Source organism: Tetrao urogallus (assembly GCF_951394365.1).
Source record: "Tetrao urogallus genome assembly, chromosome: 10".
NCBI lineage: Eukaryota > Metazoa > Chordata > Aves > Galliformes > Phasianidae > Tetrao > Tetrao urogallus.
The window spans coordinates 6780866-6808087 of NC_136823.1; the positions used below are offsets into that span (position 1 = coordinate 6780866).

A 27222-nucleotide genomic window follows, 5' to 3' on the forward strand; every position below is an offset into this window, starting at 1 on the left:
TTTTCTCTGCAGTCAGTGATTCCTCCACTGAGTTGCAAGCTGACAGCATCTTCCAAACTCAGATTTTTCAGGCATTCACAGTGCAGCTCATGCAGACAAATATATTTGTCACATGGAGGTGAGGGTGCTGGGAAGGATACTTTTTTTTTCAGGATAGAAATCATTTTAGATTGGCTTCTTCTATGCCCCGATTTCACCTGCAAATGCAGCAAACCCATTTCCATGGTTCCAGTCTGGGAATTAACAGAGCTTGCAGAACAGATAAGCTCAGACATAAAGCTCCTCTGGCTCGTTCCCAAACTAAACATTGCCATATTTTCCCCTTTATATTTTCAGATAATTTATTACACATACAAGGTGCAAGAATCTGCGCTGGAAATCTGAATCAAACATCCTACACCACATAAATATTTAGTCTCCGATCTAAAAGTTAGGGCTTTGTTGGCTTGGTGGGAAACTTAATCAATTCTGACAATCCCTCTTCAGGAAACAAGACAACAGCAGAGGTTCTTCCCTGCTCGTTTTCCCCAAGTCTCGCACACCTTCGGCTGAGTGAGACAAAATGGGCAAGGATTACTGAAAATACCACATGCAACTGCAGTGCAGGCAAACATAATTCAACACACAACTGCAAGCTCTTTGAAAAAGCCTGCAGCAGTTTCTGCATCTCAGAACTAAGACACCTCCATTTCTACGACAAACTGCACACATAGGACAGCAATGACATCTCACACTGAACTACGCTTTTAAACTTTCTGATCAGCAAATTCCAAATTACAGACGTAACTGAAATTAAGGAAGTTTACTCACACAGGTTACTTTCCGGTAAATTTGAGCAGCATTCTGGCATTCTGAGTAGGGGTATTCTGAGGTAGCCATTTCCAACATGCACATTCCAAACGCATAGACATCAACGGATTCATCGTAGTGTTCCTCATACATTTCTGGGGCCATAAATTCTGGTGTACCTACACAAAAAAGATGGTAAATTATTCATGAAGTCTGAAAGATTTCCATCCCAGTCTTGTTCTGCCTACAGAAATGTGTCCATTGCAAATGTGCAAGGGGGCATGCGAGATTATTTCAAAACAGGGAAGTAACTAGAATAAGCTCAAGCATCCTCCAGGGAAGAAACCAAAAGTCTACACACACTCATAGATCTCACTGGTAGTATACACAGAGGGGGAAAACATACTGAAGTTTCAAAAGAGAATACCGAAATGAGATATGGCAAGGTGCCTGAATACACTGAAAGCTACAAAATGGTTTCCTCCTCTGGATGAAGAGAGGGACATGCATAGAGGTCTGTGGTGGTGAAAAGGACCAAAGAAACAAGAAGCTTCGGTCTTGTTTTTGTCAGTGCAAATTTGCATTTCTTCCTCCAGGGAGATGCGCAGCAACCACCGAGCTGATGAGACAGCACTTTGAAAGCAAGTGGTATCAGAAATTCATCTAGGAAGTCATGCACAAAGCATTAAACATGATTCTACCTCTGCTTCAATAGCACAGATCAGTGAGGCTACTTGCAGAATAAGGTCCTACTCCAAAAGGGATTAGGGTGTCAGGACACCAATAAAACTGGATAAATGAAGGGAAACATTGTACTTACTGCTTCATAACGGGAAGTTGCAGCGTTATGACAAGTACAATGCCTGCAAAAGTTCTCTTATACAGAAAAACGTGAATGAATGCAAAATGTTTCATCAACAACCTCAGAGTAACTCCTACGCTTCACACAGACTCAAGAGCAGCTCAGCCTTTGTCAAAAAAAAAATCTCTGCCCCAAAAAGGTGTGGTCTGGCAGAGCAAAATTAACACTTAGGTAATTCATTCCAGGAACTTTATCTCCTAAAGTAGTGCATGCTTGGGAGTCAAGAGCGATTTTTGTTTTCACATACAGAAAAGATGAAGGAAGGAGATTAACACAGTTGTTTTCTTCGGGAGAGAGCAGTACCAGTGAGCAGTAGGCTGCCAAAAGGAAGGTGAGCAATCCCAGACCCATAACCTGGCCTTCAGCACAGCGGGATCTGCCTCAGCACCCACATCCTCTCCCCAGAGCCCTCCGCCAGCTGACATGCACTGGCAGCTCTGCTTTTTGGCAAGGACATCTCTACCATTGGCACAACTGTAATTAAACAACAGACATCAGGAGAAACACTTCTCAAATTTATATATGATTGGTGACCTGATTTAAGTTGTTGGTTGTTTTTTTTCCTAATGGTAGCATAAACTACGTCTCTCAAAATTAGGGTTTGTCTCTGAAACTGCTTTCGCATGCATCACAAAGTAGGCTTCGCCTAACTCACTAAACAAGCCTCAGTTCTGGCACTGCTGTAACATTCACAGAACTCTGCATCACTCTCTCCTTTTGTTGATGCTCCTTTCACCTTAAGGACATTCCTTCCTTCAGCCTTCATAAATCAGCTGGATCCCTGTCGTGAGAGCATAGCAGCCATGCTCTGAGTTCAGCTCTGACCCCAGGCCTTTTCTTCCAGCTTTCACAAAGGCTGTGGCTGCTGCTCTGAAATGGTTAACAGCTGTCAGAGCCTTTCCCAGAGATGCTACATTGTTTGAGAATGAGCAAGACATAGACAGAGAAGTGGATCTCATGAATTATGGAGCATTTAAAGTTCCTTGCACAACTGAAAAAGTGATAGCAAGTAGTCTAAGAAGCAAATGATATTCTTGACACCATTCCAAATCACCATGAAAATGACATTTTCCACCCAACTCTTAGGGGCGGGAAGGAATACATGCAAGTACTCCTAACAAAGCAGTCCACGGAAATGCAAAGCTGCTCAGCAGCTACTCAGCTGCACTCTGCAGCACAGGCTTGGCCCTGGCTGGCCTGCCTGAAGAGACACACCGCAAGGTCAGGCAAGCATCAGCGGTGGCACAAATGCAGCAAGGGAAAACCTGGACCTCAGCCACACTGACTTCATCATTAAAAATAATGTAGAATTGCAGCTACTAATATCCATTTAGAGCTACTCCGTCTAGGAAGATGAGGTGAGCAGTGAGGACAGCAGGGTGCACGCAGCTCTGGGACACGCAGCAGGACGGGGAAGCCAGACGCTGGGGCTGACACCTGTGGGATTCCCTCCCTACCCTGCCTTCTCTTCTTCAGCCTTCCCATTTCCCTGCCTGCACTCCCAAGCCTCAGCTTCCTGCTCTGGGACAGGGGGGAAATGCATTTTTTTCCTATCCTGCTGTAAAGGTGGGAGCTGGCCCAGCATCACCAGTATTTGCAATCCCCCTAATTCTTTCCTTGGAGCAGCACAACTTATGAAAAAGATGAATTCGGTTATTTTGCCAAAAAGAATACAGATAGCTTGCCAGCAACCTGCAGCCCTTTCCATCATTGAATTTGTTTGACACAGCTATGGTCTGACAGTGCTGTTATAGGAATTCATTTTGCAAAAGCTACTATTGATATTTCTGATATTCCCAGCCCATAAGCAACTGTTACACTGCAAAATAAACTATGGGAAGGAATACTGTCCCTCAAAACAAAGAAATAAAAATACACTACTACAAAGTAAAAGCTAGAAGAACTTAACAGATACAAACTAACATGATTTCACTGAAATCAGCAGCATTAAGGCATCCCACAGCAGCCAAGCCTATATCCACAGCATCAACCTTACGGCAACTTAAACAATACTGGGTTCTCAAAGTGTGAAGGCTGAAACTTGCACAGAAATCATACTAAATATAATCCCTAAATGTATGAGGCCCTATAATTACTTCGGCAACCACCGCTTTAAAGATAGCATGCCATTTTCATAGTTAGGAATAGTGGCTGTCACCAGCAGTCTGCTAATTCTAGTCATCTCAAATCTTATTTCCATTTACATAAGGAGCCAAATTATGACTGTGGGCACAGCAGCTCCCCTCACTTTCAGCATCCTTCCTCAAGGATTTATAACTTTCTAGAACCATCACCTACAGACCTGAACAAGGCCAATTTGCTGAGAAAGATTAAGGTAAAAAAACAAAACAGAATGTTTGAGAACTCAGGGAAAGGATATCCCATTTGTGGTTTTCACACAAAAGGCATTAAATTTCACTTTTGCAAAGGAATGACCTCCTTGACACCATTCAGAACACATCCTCCCAGTTCAAGCAAAATCAAGCTCTAATACATTTCTACGTGGTACCCACATGAATCAGCTACTGTGTACCCTAGTGGGAATTTCCTTCAATTTTGTAGCCACTGATTTTTAATAAATTGCAGCTGTTTCAGTAGAACTCTGCCAGGATCACGTTGTGGCATAGACAAGCTCTGCAGAAGCAATTTATTTTGCTGATGCCCGGTGACTGGGGATAAGCTGTTCCAGCCAGGGCAGCTCTCTTGTGACCTCCCTGCAAAGACAAGAAGCCTCCTTCTGCAGGGCACTGCTCAGAGGACAGGCTGCCAGTGCTTCAGCTGAAACAACTGTACTTATCCCCACTCACTGGAAGCATAAGATTTCTCAGCACCACCATGTTGGTGAGACAGCAAGGCAGCATGTGGCTTCCATCCCCCATCCCTTCTCTTTTCCCTCCCAAACAGGCACTGAGCCTGCTCTCAGGGGGATGAGATGCACAAGCTGTTGGGAACTGTTGCTGCTTCTCTTGGAAGAGAACAGAGAAGAATTTGTGGATGCAAAATTGTATTTCAATTAAAAATTTACCATTGTAAAGGAAAGAGAAGGCCAAGGTAACATTTCCTAGATAGGCCTTCCAGATGGACTTTTTCATAATGGTATGAAGGGAACAGTCACAAAACCACCTCAATCTCTACCACCAGCCAACACGCAAAAAGCAAAACTACTGTGAAGTGTGAAGGGCAGACAAATTAAAAAGACAACCATCACACCAGCAGAAGGAAGCCATAGAGAACAGACTGATTACCTATTACACTTTTGGCAAACGAAGCTCTCTTGAGGGTTGCCAGACCTAAGTCTCCTATTTTCACAGATCCAGTTGGTCCAGTAATAAAAATATTGTCACATTTTAAGTCTCTGTGAATTATTGGTGGAGTTCTCGTGTGCAAGAAAAGAAGACCCTTCAGGATTTGCCGGCACCAACTTCGCAGGACTTTTGGTTTCATCACTTTAAATCTCTTCAGATACCTACAGAACAAACAGGAAGAGAAGCTGGTTATAAAGAAAGCAAAGTGTTATTAAAGATTCTCGGGGCTTTAGAAGCTGAAGTTTATTTTTTATAAAAGCCCCTTATTAGATATCATAATAGCAGCTTAGAAACATCACCAAATTGGAAGAGATCTTTTTTAAAGGAGGAATTAGAGCATTCATTTGCGGGAGGAAGATAATAAGCATTTTTGGTGCAAATACAACCAAATATTTGCAAGTCTAATAGCAAAGCAATTCACTCCATGCAGAGAACTGATTTAGAATATGTTTTATATATCCAGAACAGAATAATACTGAAAATCAATTTTAGGCACAAGACTTTGGCCTCTGTATCATGCACCTACATTTTTACTATATGTCTAGAACACTGAGAAGGGGGAGGGTTCATTTTGGAAAAACATAAAACCTGCCAATGCATTAGCAGAGCAGCACACTGGATATACTCAGTGATGAGCATTGCTCCCATTGGGGCTGAAAATCTGCTCCAGAATTCATGCCAACTGCTTTATATCAACCTTAACAAGATTGTCAGTAGCAAAGCTATTAATATTGTTTAGTAGATAACCTAGAGCATCTCCTGCTTCAAAAGGAGATGCTACCATTCGAGTGCTATTCTGGCTTTGATAACAAAACACACAAACACAAGAGCAGAAGCAATCACAGAAACACACGCTGACAAATGGAAACGTCACAGGCACACAATGAAACAAGGCAGAGAACTGCTTCCAGTTACATAAGTGAAGCAGAAGATCGGGGAAGGGGAGACAGAGGCCGAAATTCTTCCTGTCAAGTCCATGCAGTCTAAGCACAGGGACGAATGACAGACACCAGAGAACAGCTCCATTTTTATCCTTTATCTCGAGGTGCCTTTTTTCAGTATGCAAAAGTAGGATTTTTCTAAAAATTTCCATAGCTATTCTTAGACTGCTCGCCAGGAGCACAGTACTTACGTCTTCAGTGTTCCAGAGGTCATCAGTTCGGTAACCAGCACGATGCACCTTTTTCCTTTTACACAGGATTCCCAGAAGTCATAAAACCTTACAATGTTTGGGTGCTGTAGACCTTTCAACATTTCTGCTTCTTCTTTAAATCTCTGTCTCTCTACTTTTGTTAATTTTCTGTCCTATAATCCAAAATAAAACACTATTAGTACGGAATGGGCAGAAAACAAAGCCACCACGCTGCTACAACAGTCAGAATTCTTGTTATATGCTTGTATCAAGAACACTTACAAAATCTTTTACGTAACAGATGAGCAGTGTGTATGAACTAGGGCACTCGCCTTAAACCCAGTGTCAAGAAGACAAAGACTTGCCTCAGAACAAAGAGCTGTCTGTGCTAAGCTACATGACAGCATTAATATTTCAGGCAACATAAACATACCAGTGTCCTGATGTATCAACACACGGCTATTTACTTCTTGTTTTTGTGAGGGTCATTGTCTGAGAGATTAATAAACACAGAGTTTCACTTCCAGGTGTGCAACATCGTCAGTAGCAGAGCTACTGCCTCCCCTTACAGCCCTGAATACTGGACACAGTAAATGGCTGCACCTGTGAACACCTGGCAAGGGCTTCCAGGTGCAGTCCCTTGAGTAACCCCACTGCCTGTGCAGCTCCTTCTGTCTCTCCAGGGATGAATTAAGACAATACCGCGTCAAAAACAAAACTAAACATTTTTTTCCTATTCTCTTTGCTTGCAGCCCTGCTTAATTTCAGAGCTCTCTTTAAAACTGACAAAAATTGACTCAAAAATTCTTCTTCATGGTTTTCTTTGGCTGCATGGCTACGCTTATAATTTTAGCTCAGAAGCGTGAGTGATGCCACGTTCTATTACTCCCTTTTTTCCCTGAAGAAATCTGGGAGCATTTACTCCAGGCTGTAAAGCATAAGTTTAAGCAGCATTGAAGCCCAAGAAAAGCTGCTTTCCTTCAAGAGCTCCTGGTGCCAGAAACAGCCATATGCAACTCAGAGACATCAACCAAGTCCCCCCCAATCACTGCCATGTTTCTCAGCCCATTCTGCAGGCTCAGCACAGGAGGGCTGCAGGGGCAGATATCCCAAGTGATGCTGCCTGGCCAGCAGAAGCCTTCCTGCTCTAATTAGCACCACCCAACCTGACAGCAGGCACCTTACTCCACACCTGGCCCCTACAGAGGTGTTTCACCTGGGGCCATGCAGCCACTTGGCTCACGTCCCGCGGACAGCAGAATGTGCTGGGAGCAATGCAGTCCAAAACTGCCCTAGAAATGAAGCGTTTTAGTTCTCTAAAAGGCACAATTGTGTAACTGTTCTTACTTACAGGAATGCGGGCTCACAAATCACTGAAATTAATTAGTTCATATAGTAACCTCGGACATTCTCTTTTTCCCAGTTAACCGGGGATGTTTGCAGCAGCTCACACTTAGCAAATTAAATTGGCAGCCCACTCGTTTGTAACCGAGATCCAGAGCGGCAAGGTCACTGCCATTTTTGATGCAGCCTGCCCTCAGCTGTGATTCCAGAGAGCTCAATGCAGCCATGAGAATTCACAGGGCTGCAAACAAGCTGGCTTTGCACTGAGATCTCACTCAGAAAAGCCTGGGTGGCAATGACGATGTTTTATCTGGGCTTGGAAGACAAAAGGCTGCTGCTCCACGGGCACAGGGCAGTATTGCCCTTGGAGAACCCAAGGACCTGGCCCCATCACCAGGGCAGAGGGGAGCACCCGGTCCAGCAGCTCTTGGCACACCGCAGCTCCTGCTGCATCGGGCTTCCTGCATTCTCTGTATTAAAAAATAATAACAAAAAGGTTGCCGAATGAGCCAGCACAAGAGAGCCTGAGAATTGCTTTCAAATCCATCACTCCTTCCCCTACTGCTGAGTTTCCTCTTAATTTAAGCCCTGTAGGATAAATCAGACACCGCTGTTAGGGAGGAAAAGGAACGAGCCCTTGTGTGAGACAGGAAGAGCTCAGCCAGGGCCAGCAGGGAAAGGGAAAGAAAGCAACGCAGATCTAGCAAATTTTGAACAGCCTTCTAATTAAATGAAGTGATACTGAACCCCTCAACTCTTGTTTCCAGATTTCTGAGGACTGGGAGAAATTTTCCACTGCTACATTATGGACAACACTTAAAATACACTCTTCAGACTTTACAGACCATCACAGTTTATATATTCTACACATTAGGGGCATTTAGACTGACAACAGAATATAAAGTACTTAAACACAAGCTGAGCAACAAAGTGATTTTGGAAGACATATTTTCTATATAGCTACAGGTTTGTTGTATTTCCCCAGTCAAAAACCAGCTGAGCTCACACTCCTCAGGAGGCAGCCTGGGCCCATTTCTAACACAGAGGAGGGCAGGATGAAGCTGTGGGCTCAGCAGCTGCATGGGCACAAGGGTGTCCCCAGCACAGAGGTGCTGTAAGGGTACGAACCAAGCTCTGCAAATTCCACGAGGCTGAGCCTGACATGAGCTGTTTGCCAAAACATAAGCTGTTCCTGAAAGGGCTTAGCAGTTCAACCGCTTGCTACTCTGGAGCAGCAAAACCTGAAGGACTCACTCAGCATTTTGTCCAAACCCAAAAGCCTTCAAAGGAATCACTGACCCTTATTCCCTGTCATTCAGCCCCCCTAAAGTGGAATGATTTTGTGCTGGACACAAGTATATAAGTCAGAAACAACTTTAGGACATGCAATTTTAAGATGGCAACAGGAAAGGCCATGCCAAAGATACAAACCCACAGAGCTGGATGTAAGGCATCACCATGCATAATCCAAACTCAAAATCTATGAAAACTTGGGGGAGTGAAGAGAGTTTCCAGATTCACCCACTGAGTCACCAATTGTCACGCTGCCTGCATGGAGAAGGTTTGCAGCCCCACGCAGCCAAACACGTGGCTCTCGGGAATGCCGCTGTAACACAGCACACCTCCACTCAACAAGCTCTGCTTGGAGCTGCCCTGCAAGCTCGTGGTCGGTCTGCTGCACCACACTGATGGCACTGCTTCTATTCTGATCTTCCTCGAGACACGAGACTTGAACAGAAAATTGGAAGATGTTTTTAGTGCGATCTGAGAGATATCAGCTGGCAGATACCCGCGCACTTTGTCTCCTTTTAAGGTACCCCAGCTGCTCGACTCTTGCCCTCATGGGGACGCAGCCTTGGCTCAGGAAGCTGCATTGTACTCCCATTTAAAATAACCAAAGATTTCTAAGTCTACTACATAGCACCAAAGTTTCTAAAATAAACTTCAACCTTCGAAAGTGATCACACTGAGCTGGTTTGGCCCTTCCAGACTAACTGGCTTCAAACAGAACCAGGCACAAAGCAAGCCAGCTGTTCAGTCTGCATTACCCCTAAGAAGGAATCTCTGAATTTAACCTGTTCTTCCGTCTTAATAAAGATAAAAGTTCCTGTGAGGAACAGTCAGCTTAGAAGGATTCAGCCAAGATTTGTCTACTGCAGAACGAGAGCAACAGTGAGACCAGATAAAAGCAGCTTTCTCACAGAGCTGCATCAATTTTGCACATACACACACAATACAAACACTTATGTTCAGCCCGTTATTTTACTGCAGTGACATAATCAGAAGCAGACCTAGCAGCGTGGAAAGCACTAAGATATAAGAACAAATTCACTCTTGTGAGCAGACAGAGGATTGCACCCACAGGATTGTTAGAAAACTCGTTCTCAAGTGCAGCACTGTCAATCCATGGTCAGCTGCCTTAGCTGCGTTTAGAATTTCCCATTTTGTTATTGCATCTATTTTGAGCTCCTGCAATTACCTATTTACTGTGTGCTCCTGGAGGAGCATGGCACAGCAGTGTGCACGGCTGGTGCAGGCAGGCTCAGCATCAGCAGGTGCACAGGCACAGCCCAGTCACACATGCAGCCAGGCTGTTCATGCCTCCCTAATTTAACCTTTCACATAAATAAACAGGCATTAATTGGCTTGGAGCTACACAATGTATCCTTCACTATGAAAGACAGTCCGTAGCAGACAGATAGATAGTATTAAAAAAAGGCTACAAATTGTAAGCCACCTTCTCAATGTTAATTTTCTTAGCGTTCAAATTCTTCCTGCTGCAAACCGTACGATAGCTGCACGGGCAGCCTTAAGCATCAGACTACTGAAAGCTATTCCCTTCTTTTTGGAGGAACAAACCAACTCCCAATTAGTACTGCATATCATTGTTCTTGGTAAATTACATATCAATTCACAGAGACTTGAGGAACGTGGTGTTTGTAGCAGGATGATGCATACAACTACATTTCCTATTTGTAACTCATATTTCTACTAACCAGCCATCACCCAAGCATACGTGCTCTGTGCTTCTCCCTGTTCTTTCCAGGCAAAGCTACCAAAGCCTTCTCTTTGTTCATATAAAATCTAGCCCTTTATTAATTTCCTTGGTGAAGTACACTAGCGAAAACTGGCATTAGTACATAAATGTGTTAATAAAATCAAAGAGAAGGCTATGAATTACGTTTCTGGAATGACACCCAAATTAACAGCAGGAACATGTTCTGTTAGTCATCCCCAAGCATAATTTCCTCCTGGCTGTAACATATGGGCTCTGACTAACTCTTTGAAAGTTATACAAGCAGGAGGCCAGCTTTCACCTGAGCTTGTAGAAGATTCCTAAGAAAGATTAAGAAGTCAAGATTTCTTGCTTCCTACCTGTGAGAGTGTAACGGATTTGGGAATGAACTGTACTATCAACCAGTAAAGAAATGACATGAAATGGAAGAAAAATTAAGATTATACCAAGTTTTACTTTGACACAGTAACGCCTAATGATGGTTAGAATTACAGAGCTGTACTTACTACTAGCTATTTGTTTTTGCCTAACCAAACCAAGTCCACAGGTTGGAACATACTTCAGTCAGCCTGGTGAAACAGAGGTGAGCCAGGAGCAGCAGGCCAGAAGACAAGGGCGGATCTCACCTCAGCACACACTTCACTACATCAGCTGCGCTCCTGTTTAGGGCTGTTTTCATCTTTTATCCAGGCTAGCGATGAAGAAAAGAAAACTGAAGAGGCACTTAAAATGTGGGAATAGAAATCAGATAGCTAAATCAGCAGAGTGAACATCTGTTTCAGACTGTTTGATTTTTATATCTGTGTGCCAGAGCTGTACATTTGCTCATGCTCTCTAAACAGTGATCAACCTTGAAATATCAATCAGCAGCAGGATTCATTGACAGCTCTCTCCCACACGGCTATAAACTGCTTTACTGCAAACTTATCACCAAAAGTGCAGTTCTGGTCTGGCCTGTGAGTGTGAGAGCCAGACACCAGGTGTGGTGGGAGCGCACAGCACACACCAGACACTGCTTGCTTTGCTCCTGCTGTGATCTCGGGACATGTCAGCTGGTACCTGCATATCATTGTTAATTCCTTAAATTCTGCACTAGCAGTATTGCCTTTTCCTGAGAAACAGCATGGTTTTGGAAAAGTTCTCAAAGTAACTAGCAAAATAAAAAGATCTTTGAGTAATAGAGATTACACCTGTGCAAGGTAGATGATGTGGGGTCTGTATAGTTTTACAGAGGGTGACCAGACTTCTCACTTCAGGTCAGGGCTGAAGGCAAGGTCTGATACAACAGGAGTTATGCGGTTTGTAATAAGCGTAAGTTAGCATTTTCAGAATAATCCTGTGCTTGACAGAGAAAGACATAGTACCCAGATGCTCTGTCCACCTCATGGCTCTCCTCTTTCTCCATCAATGCTTCACAGTTCTAGAAATTAATTCTCCAATTTCTGAAGAATACAATTCAAAACCTTTCACCCATGCTAGAGAAGATTGTCAAGAGTGTTTTCCAACAGCTAAGCCTCATTTTTTTTTTTTTTTTGTTTAAGTTATTCCTTATGAAGAACACTATATTAAATAATCTTTGAGAAATACTGGTAGAAATATGTCATTCTTATTGACTACGGAGCAAGATAGAGTGTACTGCAAAATCTGATCTCTTCCATCTTCATAATTTTTTGCAAGTTCTTCTATAAGAAGCAACTTCAACAAGAACAAATCTGGCTTACTTAACCTTTAATACTGTAATTCAGAGATCTTAAAAATTCAAGAAGGAACCAAAAAGCAATTCTGTATTTAAAATGAAAACTTTGCTCCTGTAGTACAATCACTTCTCACTTTTAACATTAGTCTCATCCGCTATCATAAGAATCAGGATTTCTCCCAAAGACAACTGGGAGCACAAGCAGGCTTAGACATGCAGCTCTTTGGACTATGAAGAGCTCGAGATGTTACCAAAGTAGCTCCTCTCACATACCAGGTTTATGCCCTTGTTATTATTATGCCTATGCTACCAATTTTTAATTGCACCCAGGATCCTTTATTCCCATTCCCCATACATCCAGTTATGAACTTGTGTCACTTCAAGCAGTTCTGAAGTAGAAAATCCCCGTTCTGCAAATGGCCAACAGATGCCATTAGACAACTTGCGAATCAGGAAAGATTTTTACAGCTTCATTGCACATCAGCTTTCAGCCAACATTTTTCTTCACTAAGTCACCCTCTGTGAAATTACAGCCTACTATTTGTAAGCTGTATTAGCGAAGCGCAGGGAGGTTTCCCAGTGGTAGCTCATTTTCCAAATGCATTAAAAGCAATCCTTGCCCAAAAGGATGCTCACAATTCAGTGAGCAGGTCCTACAGGAAAGGTTGCAAGAAGTTAAATTCATTTTCTTTAGTTGCTGCTAGAAAGCTACTGAAAATTAGGAGCTGAAATCAAACCACTGCAGCTAAATCTGGCAATGCAAAAAAGCTGAGCTTTCTTTCCTGCTGGATGGAAGCACAGTTTGCCCCTTTTTGAACTGCTTAAGGCATATGTCCTATGGCAGAGTGAGAATGAAACTCACCTGTTCTGCTGAACTCAGAAGTTAAAAAACTCGCCCTGCAAGGTGCAGCAGGAAGATGAATCAACATCTCAAAGCAAAGCTGTATTCAGGGGTCATGAAAATACATAAGAAACCCAACACCTTGGGCAGAGACTGTTTTACAGATCAAAACCTCCAAACCCAACTATGGTATGATAACCTACAGTTTATGCAGTAAAAAAAAAAATGTCGCAAGCAATTGAACTAATTGCAGGCAGCACTTCATTAACTCTCTTAATCACCAGTACTTCACAGGTTCCACATAAGCTTATAAATCTAGATGAAATACCAGAAACGGTTCAGGCATGCCTGAAAAAATGACTTTTTCAAATGAAACTGAGATAAATGTGTGTAGGGAAAAAAACCAACAACCAACAGACAAATCTTGTGACATGAGATCACCGAAATACAACCTCTGTTTGTCACTGAACATAGAAATAAAATAATAACTAACAAACAAAACAGAGAGGAAAAAAAGAAAACACAGACCACTTCAGAGCTGTCATGAGATTTGATATTTTGCTGTTTTCTGGAATTCACTTCTGAACCAGCATTCATTAAAGTTTATGCAACAGTTCATGCTGCTTTTAAAAAAATCTTTTGCTTCACTTACTTCACGTCATCCATAAATACAGTATTTGGACACGTAAGCTGCCTAATGCTAGCAGACAGCATCTCTGAGCGATGAAGCCGAACTCCCACGTGCCCGTGGCCCCACTCCTATGTCTCACCCACAGTGGGCTGAGCACAGGAAAACTATCCTGACTTCTGCTTTTATTTCCAGGAGTTTTTAAAGAGTACCAGCTGTAGGTTGGAAGACCCAGAAAGATCAAGCAAATAGCCGGAGGTACAGCAGCTGATGCTGGGTGCTTGTAGTAGCCGTGGTCACGAGGTCATCTTCTGTCAGAGCTGGGCTGTGCCACACAAAGGCAGATAGTGGTGGCTGCAGCTGTCTCCTGGAGGGGAATATTTCTGCGGGACTCCCTCCTGGGCTGGGTTGCCACAGCAGGAATGGAAAGAGATATTTGAGGGCAGCTGCTGCCCAAAACCATCTTCAGGTGTCTGAAAGGGAACGCCAGAGAGATGCCACTGCCTGCAAAGGGCTGCCATCTCCTCAGCCTAGTGGGAGGGGGAGAGAAGCCAGGCTGCCCATGACAGATAAATATCCATCCATCCATGCTTTTTCTTCAAGCTTCTCTCCTTACTTCAAGGCAATTTGCTAATTAGCTCATTTTATGAAAACGAAAACCCCTCGATTTTCTCTCCTCTGTGCACAACTCTGTGCTTTCCATAAGGCCTGCAAGGAGAAGAGCATTCCTCCCTGAAGGCCGCAGCGCCATTTTGGGCTGTGGGAGACCCAGCCCGAGCTGCTGCCCACCACCCAACACCAAGAAAAACTGCTATTCATCCCACGTTACCAGTCAGCTTGTCAATGGCAATGCTCATTCGGACAATTAACTTTGCCGGTGAAATTAACTGGCACAAAAAAGAAATAGCAGAATAAGCCAATTTTTATTTAGACTTGCCCTGGCAAATATAATTTAGCTGCCTCTCATGTAGCATGCAGTCCTGAATTTCTAGCAGCAGATTTCATTTTCCTTTCAATTTCATCCCATTATCGCTACCATTTCCCATCCTGCTATAATGTATCAGTTTGGGACTTCAGTTGCAAAACACGAAACACTTCATAAAGTGAGGTCCTTCCCCGTGAATAACTTACAATCCCAATAAAAGGACAATACTCACAGCCACCAGCATTCAGAAAGAACAAACCGTTTCCTCAGCCCAAAGGCAGCTACCTAGCACAGATCTCCCAGTGCTTGTCAAACACCTGGTTCTACAAGGAAATCTGCTATGCACAGAGATGTTCTCATGGGTTTGCAGCTTCATTAAGGTATTCAGTAAATGATTAAGATGTCTTTTGCATTAGTAGCAAAGGTAAGAACCAGCTAAAACATATTCATTACTATTTACTGACAACTGGAGAAGATGACATCCGTATAATGATTTTTATGTAAACTTCTAAATGCTTTCAATATTTATTAGTTTTTACTACACTAGTTTAGAACAGTCCCTTAAGATAAACCACTATCTTTAGAACTTGCATCTAATCAGAAATGCATTAAGAGGAAACACATTCAACCTATTGAGAATGGAGTACTGTTAAGTGGGAACATGTATTTTCTACCTCTAAACCTCTTGAAACTGTGCTGTATTCACGAAGCACAGGTTTACGCTGTCTCATCAACCTTAGAGACACTCACCAAGGAGGCCTTCAGGCTTGGTACATAATTGCAAACCAACTACAACTATTACTCAGTAGGTTTTGTTTTTATTTATTTATTAGCTATTACTAACTCAAAAAAATTGAAATTAGCAGAAAAACATAACACACCCCAAAACTTCTCACCAAAGCAGACAGCTGGACTGAAAAACATTTAACAGCCTTGGTTGCAGGAGGTCAGAGAAGCATTCACAAGTTCTCCAAATTTTTAATCCTACGCAGTGATGAATGCATCTTATGTTCAATTGTTCTTTTCACAAAAATTGCCTCAAGACATGCAAAAAAGAGTTAAAATATTTTTCATAGAATCATAGAATCACCAAGGTTGGAAAAGACCTAAGAGATCATCTAGTCCAACCGTTCACCTATTCCCAATAGCTCCCACTAAACCATGTCCCTCAACACAACATCCAGCTATTTCTCACAGCATTTCTCACTAGTTGCTGCCTACCCAACACAGCAGGATACTCTAAGATGAGAAGACCTGCCTGCAAAGGCCATCAGGAGGCCCCTCTCCCCATCAGGAGGCACCTTTCACCAGGAGAAGGGCATTCTGCAGACAAGTACCTCTGCTTCTGAACACTCACACAATCATTTATGTGGTGTCTGGAAACAACTTGGGAAAAATTTTAAATGCTAAGGAGAGCTGCCACTTTTCCTGCACTGCTAACACCGCTTGACAACCTGTTAGAAAACACTCAAAGGCAAATGCCTCGCTCCTGGCCAGGATATATTAATCAACGTCTGCCACAATGGTTAAGAACTAAGCTGAGAGCATCACATTCATAACCAAATAATTTTTTTTTCTTTTTTGCAGACCCTTTTGCAAAGCATGACATTCTGCAGCCTTGCCCAAAAAAATAATACTAGCCTGACAGCTAAAATGTACCAACAGCTAAAAATTCAAATTCACATCCCTTCAACAGCAAAGCATGAAAGAGTAACAACAACATAGTTTCATGAGAAACAGATCCTGGCTACTCTCCAATGAGATTATATGTTTGGGTTGATAAAGATAATAGCATTGACATAATAAACTCAGATGTCTCTAACACATTTGTTTCACATTAAGTTAAAAAAAAAAAAAAAAAAAAAAAAGTGATACAGAAAATATGTATTTAGGCAAGTTATTAAAAAAATTGGTTCAAAATCATTAAAAATAAAAATTATACACATAAAAATTGCACCTCCTTGATGACATTCAGGAGCCTACATCTTTTTTCTAATGAAGTGATTCACATTTTTATAATAAACTGTGAAAAAAGCACAGTTACTAATACGTTTTACACCTTGGAAAGAGTTAGAATGCTGAAGCATAAAGACGAGAGGTCACAAAGAGACTGAGATGATTGCATAAGCCAGGCACAAGCACTGCCAACGCTCCACCGATCATGGGTTGTGTAACTCAGGCCGCAGGCTGCAGAGGCAGCCATGAGCAGGATAGCCAGCTTGGCACGGCTGGAACAAAGACACGGCAGCATCACCAGCCAGCACGGCCTCTGGGCAACAGGAACGAGAGGTTAAAGTGGGAGCATGGAGCAAGAAGGGTCTTTGAATTTCCCTGCTGTGAAGAGCATCTCCATTGCAAAGCATGTTCTTCAGTATGCTTCTTAATGTGGGTCTAGAGATCAATGGGCCGCAAGCATCACTACAGAACTGGGCTACACAGATCGTGAGTCCAAGGAGCTCAATCTGCTCCATGTGTCAGAGAGAGAAAAGAATTATTTGCTGACAAAGTTCAGTGTGGGAAAACTCTTCTATCAAATGCAAGGCTATTCTGCAAGCTGAGATTCCCGTCAGCAAAAAATCACGCTTCCTCTTTCTTTTTTCTTTCTTTTTTAAAGCACAGCAAGGTGGCCAGCAGCCTCCATTCTGCTGCCCGTACCTCAGGGCTGGGTGTTCTCCTAAGCAGTATGCTTCACTTCACTCAGCAGGCCTGGCCTTGAATCAGAGATTAATCTGATCTAAAACACGTACGAACCAAGGTCCACGGGAGATCCAATGAGATGATCACAGTGCTACTTTCTGACTTGAAACCTCCGCAACCATACTACCATCAGTTGCTCTTGGCCAAAGTCCTGGAATACTAATTTGGATGCTGGTTATCAAACACGATCAGGAGCACTCAAACCTTGGCTAGACAAGACACATGAAAACATGAAGTCAGCAGCACCAAGTCTCAACAAATTTGAGCTGTGCTAAGTGATAGGAGCTCTTGCAGCTAATCTTCCAGCACTAGAGCTGGAAAACTGGACAAGCGAAAGAACCCAAAAACAAAGAAAAAAATAAAACATTTATTCATCTATATCTTGCACTGATACATTCACAGTTGGTGGGCATAGATAGGTATTTTATAGGTTGGTGTGTTCAGACCTCCTGAAGGCAGATCTTCAGTTAGCTAAAAATCTCAAGACTACATACGTATGTATTTTAGAATGTAATGCAAGGAATGTTTGATGTACCGGATTTAACAAGCGGCATCAGACATTCAGAGATGCTGCAGAAAGTCAGAATCAATCAGAAAATTGAGGACAAAATATGCAATTTTATTAAAGGTTTCAAGAACAGTATACTTCAAATACTTTTAACTGAGAAAAATCAAGTTATAGATAGGAAAGTAATGGCCTGGTAGCATGGTCTTCAATCTCAGATTTAATGTGTAGGACAGATATAAGATATTCTTGTTAAAGAAGCATTATTTGTCAGAAAAAAAAAAAAAAAACCAAAAGACTTAAGTATGATTAACTACATATTATTTCCTACACTTCTAAAACCCAACAATAAACATAACTAGAAAATGAAAATATCCAAACCAATCAATTCTCCAAGGCAATCATTAACTTATTTTTTTTTTAAATATCACAACAGGCAAGATGCTTGATCACACTAAATAGCAGTATTTAATAAAGTATTTATTTTCATTGAAAGGAAGTATTTGTGTTTCCTTTCCACGCTTCTACTGACTCCTTACCCCAAGACAGCAGCACTACCTGCCTTAGATCAGTTTGTATCAAAGACATCAGAAAGCTATCAGGAAACTCCTTTCAGTTTGGCCAGTGTTTGACTTCAAGTGCACTAACGAGGCACTACAGAAGAGAAGAACCCAGCTACAGAGAATTAACCCAGTGGAAATACTTGCTCTCTACTATTAATTAAAGCAAATAAAAAGATGGAAATTTCTTGCAATGAAACAACCAAAGGAAAGGACAATGCTATATTAATTTGAAAACAACATCACCTGGTTTTTTATTATTATTATTTTTTTTTTATGACAAATTGCAACGCCTGCAAAATTTAGTACTGAAGAACCATATGGTTCAACACACATTAAACAAAATGGTTGTGCATTCAACAGATGAATAATATTAGTGTTAAACACTCACTAAGGTGTTATAAAGACTGTTTTTACCCCACGTATACACCTCTCCAATCAACACATGTTAAAAATGAAGAACAGCAAAAAAGTCTACTAGAAGATAAATTGTCTAGGAACAATGCCCAGCGTTCACACAGTTTAAAAATGCACTATAAATATTCTTTAAACTTTCCAAAATTCAAGTATTTCATCTCTCCTTGGAGATTTTCCTATTAATAAGACCAATCAATATGCCCTTTTAAGACTGAAAGTGCTGGTCTCTCTGAAGTCCCTGTGGCTTGCACAGCATGAAAGCTTTTTCCTAGTATGAGACAACAGCTTAATTACTAGTGACAGAGAACCAGCAATTCAAGTAAGACTTATTTTAATCTCCAGTAGTAATGGACACTCACTGTAAAGAATGCAAATCCTGTCATTCTGTTTCCCACAGTCACTAGCATAAGTGACAGGCGAGTGCACAGAAAGTTTCACTGGTCAACAAGTTATTGTTCAGTCATGGGAAAATGGTACTCATACAGAAAAATGAAAGCACAGATGTCATAGAGTAGACAGATAAAGAATGAAGAGAAGAAAGCAGAATTTAACCACATCAGGAGACATACCAGCAACTGCCCGGGGACAAAGCATCACAGGATATGGCCTTACAGGAAGGTGTTCAAGGCCTACTGAAACTAAAAGCAAACCAAACACCCTCAAATTATTGTATTTACCTTTGATTTCTGCTTCAGTCAGATAACTGTTCCCATACAGCACTGCCTGCCTACCAGGCATCCAGCACCAGCTTCCCCCAGTGCTCACCTTCCAGCATCGTGCCGCAGGGCTCCACGCTCTGAGCAAGAACAGCTTGCAAGAGGTTAGGGATGCAGTCACATGAGGCTTGGTCCAAGGGTAGGGTATTGTCACCAACAATCCTTTCTAAGGAGTTTTCTTGGGAGAAACCAGTTGGAATATGTTCCACATAAAGTGCTTATGCTTGAGACTTCTGAACTTAAACCACTTCTCCCCTGTGAAACAGCACGAACAACAGACTTCCACGCTTCCGCATGTGCATTCATGACCCTCAGTTAAGGTGCAAGCATTTGTTATATGTGCCAAACAGCAAAGGACACCCCTGTTCTTTAGCCACCCACACTGATCAAATGGGGTTCTGTTTTTAGGTTCTGCTCTCTGACTTACCTTTCAGGTAGGGATCATTTATTGCCAGCTCATGAGAAAGAGGCAGCTCGCCCTGTGGAGTGGAATTCACAGAGCTGCTTCCCCAGAGCACAATGACCCAGTGTAGCCATCCCACCTGCCTGCTCCTGGGAAAGAAGAGGCAGACCTTCCTCTTCAGACCCCCAAGATATCCTTTTCATCACACCCAACCTTTTCCAAGCAATTCCACTCCACTTCTGCCACTGCCAACCTGGTGCCAAAAAGAGCAAAGAGAGCTTGCTACCAGCCTGCACAGCTTCTCCTCAGGCCAGCAGCAACTGGCTGGGCTTAAACACCCCCAGATCACCAAAATATGCTTGCTGAACACTGCTATTCCACTGTACTGCAGCAAACAGATCCTAAAACAGTTTGAAGAGAAGAGGAGGGGGAGAGGAGGGAAGACAGAAAAACTACTTCCCAGCTCCACATATCAGCTCTCTCAGTTGATTCCCACTGGGTCATTACTTCTGTCTGCAACTGTACTGCAGTCTGAAGTGGTGGTTTTGTCTCTATATGGAATTCTGGAAATTTATAAGGTATCAAGACTTGCACCTCCTTCAACAAACAGCCTCGCTTCAACCAAATCATTTCGCTTGGGCACTGCTGTCCTTCTGAAATCAGAGTACGTAGACAATTAGCTGCATAATAAACTCAGGTGAGACGCCATGATAAATAACACAAATAAGGCATGAAGATATCTTGAAAGCTTATATAAGAGGACAGGGCTGTCTTCAAAACCCATCATCACATTAAGGTCCAAGGCTATGCACTCACCCAGAGCTGGCCATGCATGAGCCCAAGGCGTGTGTTGCAGTCTCAGTCCCCACAGCTGCATTCAGGAACAGCAGCTTGTCTCTTTATTAACAACTCACACTGATATGCATGCTAGGGTGAGAGTTATGAACAGAAGTTCATACATGAAAAGAATATGAAAAAATATTAAAAATCACAGTGCAAGTGAAGGTTAACTTCGAAATAGAAAAAAAAAAAAAAAAAAAAAAAAAGCATGCAAACAGATTCCTTTACTCCGATTGAAAGCTGTAAGGGATTTTTGAGCCTTCATACAATTTCTAAATTAAGCTTTGTTATAAATACCACACAGTGCATTAGTGCACATTTCTCAGGCACTTGTGGACCACAAAATGTTTCAAAATGCTAATCACACCGGATAGATCACAGTTTGTCAGGAGGAGTCAGATGCAGCAACGATGCAGAGGTGTTTCAGAAATCACAGCAAGTCCGAGCTGATTCGGGCAGCCCTTTTAGGCAAGAAAGTTTCTCTCTGGAAACTGAGCCTTCCGTTTATCCTACCAGGCAGAGCTTACAGACACCACAAGGGCACATCCCAGGAAATCTGGGCACCTGACTGCGCTGCTGGTCTGCGGGAAGAGGTGCAGGAGTCCTTTCTTCCAACTGGTGGCAACTGTAGAGCTCTCAATCCTATAAATTATTATCCTGTTAGTATGCCAAGCAGCACCAGCTTGGGCATATGCTTATCTGATTTATTTAACACCATCTGCCTTCATGCGCGAAAGAACAGTTTGAGTCACACAGGCTCTGAGTTAGTTTCCAGAAGAGCACTAGTGGAAGTGATTCACGCCTTCACTAAGTAATACTACACAACTGTTAACAAGAGCACAAAGACTCAGTTTTGGTTAAGAAAACACCGTCAAGGTCCATTGGCTTAATTTTATCCTGAAATGGGAGCAGATGGAAAATCAGCCTACAGGGATTGGTGGCATTCTCCTAAACAGATGTTCTTGCCATAGGAAACATTCAGAAGGGAAGCAGGTGTGATTTGTGAGATGGCCTACAGACATAACCCTTTGCCATAACAAGAACACCATTTCCATTCAATTCTTGCACTGTGCCAAGACTTTGGAAGAAAGAAGAACGATCATAAAACACTGACAGAAAGACCGGGAGGCGGAAGGGCCAACACTCGCTCTGTTCTCACAGAATAGATGGAATATATGTTGTGCAGTAAAAATTACACCCAATAAAAACTGCAATAATCTTTCCCATTAGGTGTTATTTCACAAAAAGATACTTCAACACAAAGATACTTTTGTAACCAATTTAGAGCTGATTTGCCACCAATCGGATTAGTGTCTCCTGCTATTACTGCTGCCTCTCTCAACCACCCTTCAGTTAATAACCAGTGATTTCTCCTGGTCTATTTACTGGGCTGTTTTGCAAACCACGCATCAGTCAGCAATGCCCTACTCACAGACATGAGGCTTTGTGAAATCTAAGTGTTAGCTTCCATGTTTCAGCCTCAGCCAAAACTTCATTTATTTTGACATCAAGTGTGTGTTTTTCCCAACTAATACCAAAAGCAGTCATGTATATTCTGAAAGTACAGACGCCAGCTTTATGTGTTCAGGTTGCTCTGAGCACACTGGCAAGCTGTTTGGTAAGACTCAGCAAGACTGCAGCCCTGCAAACAGCCACCTTGGAGAATGCTCAAATGTTTCAAGAAGGTATCAAGAAAAGGCTCATCCATTCTGCAGGCCCTCTGTAAGATGCACTCTTTCAAAAACAAGTCAGACATTATAATCTCCCCCCATCACTCTTGACACTTAAATTAAAAAAAAAAAAAAAAAAAAAAAAATTAGTAAAAACAACACCGGTAGGATACTTAAAACAAAAATCAAGATGATAGCAGGAAATGGCAAAACCTACAGAGAACATCCCCACCGCTTCCACAAGGTCAGCTGCCACACAGTGCTGCCAGCTCCCTGTTTCAAGAGTGGCTGCTCCAAGGAACCCCCATCACCGCTTCCACCTGTGAAAGTCAGGCAGCTGGTTTGCCCAGATCACTGTTTCACTTAAAAATAGATTTCATGTGCTCTGTAGTAGACAAGTAGCCATCAGATTACATCAATTCATCTGAGCGCTCAAGTTCAAGGTTCCACTGCCATCATTTTGGTTAGTTTTCTGACTCTGAGCCTCCAGCTACTGACAAGAACATACATACCAAAAAAAAAAAAAAAATCAAATTTATAAGCAAAAACATAAATGCATCAGCTGAAAGGCATCATGGTTCACAAACAGAACGAGAGCCTTCCTTTCTGGTTTTAAATAGGAAGCACTCTCAGGGAAACAAAAACCTCTGTATTTTCACAGGTACGTGAAAACTGATTCACACAGTTGTAAGCCTGACTAACTTGAGAGCTAACATAGAAGAAAAAAAGAAGGATTTGCTAATAAGCATCTCATTTCCATGTTCTTCTTTCCAGACTTTCTGCTTTATGCTATGGTGTTGCCAGTGCTGGATGAAACCTGAAAATTCAAGGCTCCAAGGTCAGTGCCAGAACACATCATATAGCCTTGTTCAACAATTTGGCAACGGTCATCTTAGAACAATCACAATTTTTGTCACGCCTTTCTTAAAGCAAATTCACGTTAAAACTCTATTCCTCCTCTGCATTCTGCTTTTTATGGCCAGCTTAGATACACTGCTTCTTGAGTCAGTTTCATCCTCCATTCCAGTCTCGCTTCCATTCCTTTTGCAGCCCACCCTCAACCTGGATTTTCAGCTTGCCAGGCTAACCAGGCTAAGGTCTAGCCTCCCCCTACAAGCAGTTATCCTTCATGCAGTCCCTCTGGTAGTCCTGCACAACATGTTTTTCCTTCTTGAAGACAGCAACCACAGCTGCAATAGTCTGCACCCAAACAAGTCACTGCTTCTCATGTGCTTTATCCATCTGGATGTGAAATGAGCACAGTTTTTGTTGGCTTGGCTTTTATTTGAAGTTGCACCATAACCCTTGCACTGTCTGAAACCAGTTCAACACACTCTTATTTTAATTAATGCAAACGTAATTTGCCAGCAGCTCAATTTAAAGATGACTTACGACCATTCAATTTACGTTGGCTCCTTCCCAAACTAAACCAAACTTACATAAAGCATGTGTTGACTGAAATAACAGTGCTCACAGGTCCCATCAAATCAATATGGATGCAAACATAATCTTGAATATATAGCCAATGCCATAGCGTAGAATAAATGAACAAGGCTTAAGACAGGAGCAATGATTCCTAAATGATTCCTGACAGACCTGTACATCAGCTCCAGCAAACCTTTCTAGGCACTATTTGTCAATACTTAAATGCTCTAAGTTGGAAACTTCTCTTTTACCCAACCTGCAACTCCCCAGTTTCAATTTACACCCCTTAATTATTTTCTTCAACATAGCAAGCATGAAGAATCACTTATTCATCAGAGGCTGAGCTCAGGCTTTGGGGATTTTCCTTAGAGATATCTGAAGAATAATATCTAATGTCAGTTGTCTCTCCCCCCCAGCACCCCAATCTACTTCATCTCTCACAGCCAGCTGCACACTGCAGCTCTCGGTTTGCAGTCCAACCAATTAGTCCACATCTTTCCCCAAGTGAGATGCACAGACAGCATGCAGGCAGTTACCAAATGGAGTCATCCAACACTTTGTGTATTGCAACTGGAAAACAGAGAAATATCAGTTGAAACCAGAGTTGATGACTCATTTCAGCCTACTGCTGAATTACATCCCCTCTCTTCTGGGGAGAGCAGAGATTCTATGGTCATTTCACAGATTCTCAGTTCACATTCAAAACCAGACAGTTTCGTTGGTCAGCAGGCCCCTGAGGTTCAAGTGTTGAGTTATTAATTTAGTTTAACTATGAGACCTGAAACCCAATACTGCTCCAATTTGTTTTCTGGAAAAGCTTTAGGGTATCTCAGTGCACTTGCTCAGCATTAGAACCATGTGACAGGGCACCCCAACTAGAGGAAAAACACAGAGAAGCCTATAGGCTTTGCAGTACTTGGGATATTAATCCTTCAGCAGATTTCAGAAAGGCTTGAAGAAGCTCACACACCCCAATTAGACACTCTCCTGAAACAACACCTCAGAAATGATTGTGCTTATCATCACCAGGCTCCCTCCCTTCTCGTGACCGTGCTCACACTCACACCAACTGGGCAGGATCACTCCCCTTCCCCAGAACACTGCTGTGCACACAGCGACTGCTCTCAACTCCCCAAGCAGCCGCACTTAGCTGTGCTGCAATTCGCTAGCAGACAGTGGCAGCTGGTGCCCTCTATATCCATGTTACATAATTGTCCCTCTGCATGTGGACAAATTCCTCCACTATCAGCTCTAATCATGTTTTTCAGTGTACATTCATGGCAATTCTGAGAGGAAGGAACACTAGGAACGCATTCTTGTGAATCATCATCTTGCTTTAATGCTGCATGTGGCTGCATCGTCAGAGCCTGCCCTTCAAGAAAGCCTTTGAAGAAACAACCGTTGTAGTGGGAGAGGTCCCCATGGCAATCTGACCTGTGAGAGGACCCAGCAGAGAGGTCCTGGCCTGGCTCCTCCAACACCCAACTCAATGAGCTTTTTGTTATCTGCTCGGAGAGCACCTGAGGGGAAAAGCCAGAGCACTTCCCCTCTCCGGGTTTTGTTAACTGCCTTCACAGTCAGGATGCCAAGAGCACTTATCTGCACATCTATTTTTGAAGCCTGCTCCTGAATTGTAGTTAACACGGCTCAAACCCCTGCACAATCTTCTCTCTGCCACGTTTTCAGCTTTGGCTCCTTATGATATTCACTCTCACTTTGCCTTCTTCCCCCCAGGACAGAGCAGCTCTAGGAAACGCAGAGAGGTGTCACTGCTTCACATTACGGTCAATGCTGCAAAGGTACCTATAGGAACCCCTCTGCCAGACTCAGCAATTTCTGTAGGATCCAATGGGAGTATGGGCACTGCTGCCAGAAAGCCCTGTGCCTTGGGGACACAGATATTAGCACAGCACCTGCTAAAACCCCACCTGCCTTTGAGCTTTGTTTTGAAAACCTGTGATGCTTTTGGTTACGAGGTTATCACCGGTTCCACTAAATAGTGCAAATATTATTTCAAAGTGGGTTTTCTCTGTGCTCCCTTACACAACCCAGGGCCATACGTGCCTGTGGTGCTCAGACTGTTTTCCACCTGCTGCACACACAGTGCTCAGTCTCAGCTGATAGAGCTCAATTTCTGAGGATAAAAAGGATACCTGAATAAATTCCTTCTCAGCCGACAACCTCCAACTGCAACAATTCACAAACGTTGTTGTGCTTTTATCATAGACAAATCTACTTCAAATTTTTCATAATTTTGACTTCACGCTGACAACTTTTAATGAGCTGGAGAGCATTGTACAGCGCAGCCAAGTACTATTGCACGTGCTGTCCTCTTTATTATAAGAAGCTGGATGTGAGACATGCCATTTACTACAGGTAAAGCGAGGGAAAATTTCCTCACGCAATTAAATCTGCAGGTGAATGAGAAAGGAATTCTGAAACATTTCAACAGAAACACTGAAATGGAAAAAGATATAGAAGAAACATAAACCCTAAAAAAATGGCATGCACCTAAATTCAGAAGAAACCATTCCTTAAGCTCTGTTCAAATTAACTGAATTGAAGCAAGACTTGGAGGAATTTATAGCTATAGGTCTTCACAGAATTCAGATAACACATCAATATTCTCTGCAGGCCCAGTCAATTGTGCTTTACAACACATGCCCACACAGAGGAATGGATTTAGGAACCACTAGATGCAAATAAAGGGAGAAAGCAGAGCCAATTAAGCTAGGACAGCCTCAAATCCAGCTCCCTATAAATTGCTTCCACAGCTGAGATTCAGCACAGCATCACTGACCGAACAATCCCAACAATCTCACACAGCAGAAGAGACAACCAGGCACCCGAGCAAAGAGCAGCTCAGACCCCAGTGAGAGAAACAAACAAACAGGATCTGCAAGGCAGAGCCAGGTGTCTGGCACCATGCAGTTGTTGGACGACTGCTGTCATCACCTGAAAGCTGAGGCATTTAACTTACTGCTCTCCAGCAGAAGAAAAACCACATTTATAAAAAGACATCACCAGCCCTTAAGCGTTAGCTCAGAGGACGTTCAGTTAGACTGCAAAGAGGATGTAACTGATCATTGTCTTATTATAGCTTTTATACATTGGCTGCTGTTCCACGGAAAGATGGATTAAATACCACGTCTATTTGGTTGGACTCCAAATTAAAAGCCCTGATGACCTTTCATTCTCAATAGTGATTTTTTATTTATTTTTTTTTTTAAAAAGGCCTGATCCTACAGAATGACAGCCTTAAAAGTACATGGCTTAAAGTGCAGGGGACAAAAGTAGGATAGAACATGCCTCTGTCAAAAAAAGATCCACCCACAAATCCACAAAGCCCGATCCTGCAGCTTTCTACCCTCCACACCCCAATGAGAGCCCTGGGTACCACGGCAGACCCAGCAATAGGAGCTGCTGGGCTCCATGTGCTCCCAGCACTGCA

At 42.6% G+C, this 27222-nt stretch overlaps 1 protein-coding gene across 1 annotated transcript in view; it reads right to left on the bottom strand.

Moving 5' to 3' along the window:
* The window catches only part of WNK2 (WNK lysine deficient protein kinase 2), a gene marked incomplete at both ends in the record, with an annotated part of 98778 nt that overhangs the window by 57071 nt on the left and 14485 nt on the right, over window positions 1-27222 (bottom strand). The window contains 3 exons of the mRNA XM_079540541.1: window positions 811-968; window positions 4897-5117; window positions 6089-6261. Of these exons, the coding sequence (XP_079396667.1) occupies window positions 811-968; window positions 4897-5117; window positions 6089-6261 (552 nt within the window). The remainder of the gene's footprint in view (window positions 1-810; window positions 969-4896; window positions 5118-6088; window positions 6262-27222) is intronic.